General features: G+C 39.6%; 1 protein-coding gene across 1 annotated transcript; it reads left to right on the plus strand.

The window, feature by feature from the left end:
- Positions 1–10: 10 nt before the first annotated feature.
- LOC110035629 lies at positions 11–1043 on the plus strand (the record flags this gene model as incomplete). Its single annotated transcript, XM_020739889.1, has 2 exons — positions 11–701; positions 782–1043. Coding segments are annotated over 2 exons (953 nt in total), but the record flags the coding sequence as incomplete, so codon positions are not given.
- Between the last annotated feature and the right edge of the window lie 6129 nt (positions 1044–7172).

Consider the following 7172-nt stretch of genomic DNA (forward strand, 5'->3'; position numbering starts at 1 on the left):
TACCCAAAAGGCTTCGTACCACCTACATTCAAAACATTTGATGGAACAGGGAACCCTCGTCAGCATGTTGCACACTTCCGAGCAAGCTGCTGCAACGCGGGGGGTAGCGAAGCGCTTTTATTCCGCCAGTTTGTGAGTAGTCTCTCTGGAGTTGCTTTTGATTGGTATGCAGAACTGCCTAATGGGTCAGTAAAGACATTCACAGAATTGGAGAACATGTTTGTCAAGAGGTTCGCTGGAGCTCAGCACCATATCACCATTGGTGATCTTGTGGTGGAGCGACAGAAACCAACGGAAACCCTAGTGGAATACATTCTGCGGTGGAGGAATCTAAGTATGAAGTGTGAGCCACAATTGCAGGAACAACATGCAATTGAGATCTTACTCAAGAGCATTCATGGTCCAGTAGCTTTCCTACTCAAAGGATTTACAATCAAAACATTTGAAAAGCTCCTCAGTAAAGCTGCAAGCCTGCAAGAGGAGGCTAAACAACTCGGATTCCTGGAGAAAGCTGACAATTCAAAGCCCGTAAAGACATTCGAGAAGAGGTTTGGAACGGTGGCAACAATTGACAGAGGCAAGCAACCAATGCAGATCCAGGTAGAGCAACCTCAACAACACTATCAGCAGTACCATCAATCACAGCGCCATCAGGGAACCTACCACACAGACAGAGGACAGGGTTCATACTTGGCCGATCGGTTGACCAGAGTCTACTCCTTCAAGGATGAGGCAGTGGGGAAGAAGGTCAAACATTTGATCAAGTAGTTCGATTTTTCAGGTTGCCAGAGGCGAAGAAACCAGAGGAGATTGATAAAAAGGATCACCCTAGATATTGCCCATATCACATATTGCTTGGGCACACCATAGAAAGTTGTATCAGTTTCAAAGAATGGCTTGAGAAGAACTTCAAGAATGGGAACATAACGATCCCGGAAGAATATCTGAGGGAACCTGAAAAAGGTTCTATCAATATGATTTCGGTCGATCCCAGTGTTCCGCTTGACTCCTACACAGCTGACGCCAGATGGGACACAATTTGAACAATGCTTTTGAAGAAAATATCAAACTAAATTCCAACTACCTCGGTACAAGCTGCCATGCAGAATTCAGAACCCCTTTCCTATTGAAGGATATTAGATTTTGTCTTTTGTTTTTTTTTTCTACTATTGATATAAAGAGGGGTTATCATGTAAGGTCACTGTCAGTGGGTCCCAACCCTCCTCACCACTATAAAGCAAGAAAGAAAAGGAGTTTTTTATTTTCCAAAGTTCATCAGTATTTGAAATATCACTCGAAATGAGAAATGTTTTGTTGTTCTTTCTCTGCAGACAATCTTACATCGATTGAAAAAGTTTACTCAGACGTTCAAATTTCAGTCAAGAGATGGATAATTCAAAATGAATTTCCAACATTTTGATAAGATCAAGACTTAAAAAAAAAATTCAAATTAATGCCCTAATAACTGGGTCCTGCACTTTAAAGATTTTGGACTGGGTCCTAAGTAAATTTCAGAATAAAATTGTGTGATCGAAATACGAGTAGTTGACTAAGGATATCACGAGCCTTTTAATCTTCGGCCAAGTGACTGGGTCCTGACTTTTGAATGAGCTATAATATCCCAGAATTCATCTTAAGAAGTACTAGAGAAGTACTAGAGAATTATTATTTAGGGGGTTCCAGACATTCAAAATCCTTAACATGTATCCCACCAGATATAGTAATTCTCAATAAAAAAAGGAGGGAGTAAAAAAAAAAATCAATAAAAAAAAGAAAAAAAAATCTCCCTAGGAAGAAGCTTGAGGTGGACATATAATCAAAAATTGGTGTCTGGATTTTCCCCTAATTAATAAAACTCGAATAACTCTCTTAAGAAAATTTCTTCTGATATTATACTCTGCAAAAAAGTTAAGTCATCTTAAGTCATGTGGTTGACCATTAACGGGCTCAGAAATATCTTTGGGAATTAAAAAATATTTTAATCGCATGATCTGAAATTTTGAAATCTGCTCAGGCTCAGAAAGAACAAATTAAAGTAAAAGGGTCATGTTATTAGCAAATTAATGGAAATTATCCTCTGAAGTCATATCTTTCAAGTGCCCAGAAGATTCAACTCCAACGTCAATTCAAATAGTGTCAATGATTTCTCAAAGACAGTGTGAACACCTTTACAAAATCTGTGGTAAAAAAAAAACTACGACTGCTATGAACGGAGTTACAAAGTTGCAACCTCTCAAGCTATGATGTCGTTAGAAATAACACATTTTTATGTGTACTTGAAAGAATATAATTCGGATAGTACCATAAATAATGAATTATTTTTACACATGCCTCCAGCCAAGAGTAATACATTTTTATGTGTACTTGAAAGAATATAATTCGGATAGTACCATAAATAATGAATTATTTTTACACATGCCTCCAGCCTAATGGACGGAATCTCAAGAAGCACTGATGACATAGTTGTCTAGAACTGGGTCTAAATCCTAACAATAATGCAACAAAGAGAATTCACAAAATATAAACATTGATCACAGCAAAACACAACATAAAATAAAAATAAACTCATTGTCATATCAAATACATCAAATTCAAAATCATCAAATTCAAAATTCAAAATCAACATTTAAAACTTCAAATTTCAATCGGGTCAAGTTGACTCTCCTTGACCTATCACTAGCGTCACTACTCTCGACACGAAGTTTCTTTCCACAGGAACTCTGGATCTTATTTTCCGTGCAGAGGAGGTTAGTTGGCTCCATCTACATAGAACCACACTCTTATTTGCCTTTTTGTCTGGTGTGAATGAGAGTTTGACTGATTCTATTGGAACTGCATCTCTTTTCACACGAACATTTCTTCGATCAACCATTGAGTTGTAAATGAGTCCCTTCATACTCTTTCTGAATATGATTTCTTCATACGGGCATTTCCCGCACTGCATAAATTTCCATAAATTCCACATAAAACTTTGACAAGATTCAACATTCATACCACAGATCCTACACTCATAAGTTTCATAAATTTCTCACTTCATAAACCTTCACAAATCTCCGCAAATTTTCACAATTTATGCATTCACAAATCTCTGCAAATTTTCCACAAATTTGCAAACTTCACAAATCCCAGCAAATCTTTACAATCCCTGCACTCACAAACCTCCGCGAATCTCTGCATTCACATTTCTTAGCAATTTTCCACAATTTTACAAATCTCCACAAATCTTCACAATCTGTGCACCCACAAACCTCCGCAAATTTCTGAATTCACAATCTCGACAAATCTCTACAACTTTACAAGTTCACATGTCTTGAAGTCGCCGCAAATCTGCGTAATTCTGCAGCACAAACTCTCGTGAATTTCACAAAATTGTTACAAAACCCCGCAATCACCACAATTTCATCAATGCACATTTCACGAATTTTTACACTCAGTACGCAGAATAAACATAGTTTTATTCCTTCTCAGCACTCAGCACTCAACACTCAGCACATTTAGGATAGGTTCAATCCTAATCCTCTCTCAGCACATTTGGGATAGGTTCAATCCTATTCTTTCCCAGCACTCAGCACTCATCACTCAGCACTCGGGATAGGTTCAATCAATCCTTTCTCAGCACATTTGAGATAGGTTTAATCCTATTCTTTCCCAGCACATCTTACTCAGCACTAAGCACTCAGCACATCTGGGATAGGTTCAATCCTAATCCTTTCTCAGCACATTTGAGATAGGTTTAATCATATTCTTTCCCAACACTCAGCACTCATCACATTTGGGATAGGTTTAATCATATTCTTTCTCAGCACTCAACACTCAATACATTTGAGATAGGTTTAATCCTAATCCTTTCTCAGCACTCAACACTCAGCACTCAGCACATTTGGGATAGGTATAATCCCAATCCTTTCTCAGCACTCAGCACTCATTACATTTGGGATAAGCTTAATCTTATTCTTTCTCAGCATATTTGGGGGTAGGCTTAGTCCTATTCTTTCTCAGCACATTTGGGAAATATTTAACACTAATCTTGTCTCAACATATTTGCACATTTAGGATATGTTCAATCCTAATCCTTTTACAACACCCCTTCCAACCACGACACTCCATACAACCATAACAATCTCTGTAAGACAAAACAATCAAACTACACAAATGTGACGAATCCCTGCATCCCCAGCGGAAACTTTTGAAATTCTTCAATATAGATGGTTCTTATCTTTGGGTTGGAAATCCCCTAAAGGAAAGTTTCAACTCAAAATTTCATTTTGACTCTGGATCGATTCATTTTGGGTATGGTGTAACTAGATGGTTCTTTTGATCATGTTGGTCACTTTTGGTCAACACCAATACGCGCAGTGTGCTTGTTCAGCACACCACACCTATTGGGGGTCCATTTGTTGATCTCATTTTTAGTGAGGTCTTAGTCTCATACTCTCAGAACAAATAATCTAGCGTTAGGAGTTCCTTGTTGACCATCCTAGCGGACTAGTAATGGAGCCCACCCGTAGAATTTCAAACCTCTTCTTAACTCATTTTTGTGAAGAACTCGCATGAGTGGTTCCAAGCACTCAACTTCTAGTTGCAAGGGCTAAGGACCAGCATGTAGAGGGCCCGAAAATAAGTTTTTACAGGATCATACGACCTTAGGTTAACCCTCGATGACTCAGCAACGCACTCGTTGCATCACACAATTTTGGCTTAAATCGACTTGCCCGTCGGCAAACTCGTCCGGACGACCCCAGATGACGAAACGGACCACGCCGACGCATCCGGAACATCAACTTTAGCTAGGAAGGACACCCATATTGCTGGGGTTATATGCGCGCACAAATTGCACGGAAATCGATGCACTTTTTTATTAGCGGTACGTGGGCCTGAGCTCAATCGAGGTTTGACGGGTTCGATTCAGGCTGAACTTGAGCCTGAACAAGAGTTAAGTAATTTGAATTTTGAATTTCAAATTTCAAATTTCAAATGAAATGTTTAATCCAGCTTTAATGAAATTTAATTAGGAGATATGTCATGCCAAATAAACTCATCTGTTAAAGGAAACAAATTAAGTCCCCGCCAATCGCTTCTGAGTAACGGCTACAACAGCCCGCCCTGTCTCTGCACTGCGCCTCTTCCTCCTCGCTCGCTTGATCCTCCATTGGCATCGAAGGACGCCTGCTCGATAGCGTCTCTGCACCCCATCCTCAGCTTTGCTCCGATCCTGTCTCCCGCACCCCGCACCAAAGCCGCAGATCCCATCCTCTGCTCTGCTTGATCCCGTCTCCCGCACCTCGCACCCCGCACCGAAGCCGCAACCTCCCTCTGCCTCCCTGATCGAAGCTCTTGCTGGTCTCCCATGCTCGATCGAATTCCTCGCTCAACTCTTCCTCGCCCGATCGAAGCTCACCTGCTCTCTGCGAACAAAACCCCCGCACTCCTCTATGAACCATAGTTCGCATACTCCCTGTACCGAAGCTTCGCTCGCCTCTCTCTCGCTCACGACAAATCTCGCTCACCGTCCATTCTCCTCGGCACCGAAACCGCTCTCTCGAATCGCCATCTCCCTCACTCGCCTCTGCCGCTCACACGCCTCACCTTCTCGTGCGACCCTCTCCCGCATTCGCCTACTTCCTCTCGCTCGACTCCTCCCCTCGGCACCGAAATAGTCGCCTGCTTCAACTCTCCCTCTCGACACCATCTCCTTCGCCTCCCCCTGCTCTCGACAGAAAACATTTGTTCTCCCTGTGTTGATCGTTTGCCGCACTTTGACTGCCACACTTCGACGCCCAGGTTTGATCTTATATTCTACCTAGATTATTCCTTTCAGTTCACCACAAATCTTTTATCAAAGCATTTGGTTCTAACAATTGAAACTTTTTGAGCTTATTGCATGCTACTACCACTGTTATCAAAATTTTGTTATATTAGTTACCTCTCTGTATAATTCATGGGGGTTGGTCTAGCAATGGAGGTAATTTTAATGATTTTTTTTTCTGTTCTTAATACCTAAACATTTTATTTGTGCTTGATAATATTCCAATCTTAATGTTGTCTTCTGAAAACTAATTGCATACTTAAATGGCCGGTGACGATTGAAATCTTTTTACCGTTACAGTCTTTTTTTTTATCGAAATTGTGAAGATCCTTATGTTGGTTAAATGAATTTGCTTGCCCGAATCGATTGTTTAGATAGGAAGAATTACATACATACTACGCAATTCATATGTATTTACATATCCAGCACCAAGTCTTGGAATCAACTTGTATGCCTAATACTTAAGCTTTGTTTTACATATATGCCACTCAATGGCTATGTGCTTGCATATCTATCACATTGGCTTCAATTTTTACGTGCATATCATACAATGCTTATATTCTCTATATATGTGAAAACTAAGCTTTATAATTACACAACTTTGATCTTTAATTCTCCGTAAGAGGTACTTCTATTTCGTAATATGAAATGTATCTTTTCATGCTTAAGATTTATATGCTAATTTGGAAATAATTTGGGCACCATTTTGGAGCAATTTCGACATTGTTTTGGGTACTTTTGCTTGCTGATTTAGACAGGCTTACATAATGTTTTGAGATGAATTTAAAGTTTGATTTTAACGTATTATTTTAGAGACGCTTTAGGTGCCAATGTAAACTGATTTTGTGCACTGCTTTGGAGTCACTATAGGTGCTGATTTGGGCTGATCTCGATCGTTGTTTTGGAGTCACTTTATGTGTCGATTCGGGCCGACTTTGTGCATTGCCTTGGAACAAACTTAAGTACTCTTTTTGAGAGTTTATTTAATTACAGTTGTTGAAAGATTTCACACGTTTTTTTTATTTTTTTATTATTATTTTTTTTTATTTTTTTTTTAAGGTTGATTCACTTGATATTTCCTCTTTTGATTTGTTAGTTTTGAAACTGGATCAATCTTTTATTTTCGTTTGTTTTGTTCCTCTTGTCCCATGGTTAAGTCATAAAGATGGGGATTGATGATTTAATTAATTGGAAGATATAGAAAACCTTAAATCACCTTAAGCATAAGTTAAAGATTTAGGCTTCCTACACTTTAGAAGCACACCCTAGCTAAAAGCCCATCCCCTTAGTCCTCAGTGTAGACCTCTTAGACTGTAGGTGTACACCCTATGTGAGAGCCCATCCACCTAATTCTCAGCACAGACTT

This window comes from Phalaenopsis equestris, unplaced genomic scaffold (genome assembly GCF_001263595.1).
Source record: "Phalaenopsis equestris unplaced genomic scaffold, ASM126359v1 Scaffold198630, whole genome shotgun sequence".
NCBI classification, from domain to species: Eukaryota; Viridiplantae; Streptophyta; class Magnoliopsida; order Asparagales; family Orchidaceae; genus Phalaenopsis; species Phalaenopsis equestris.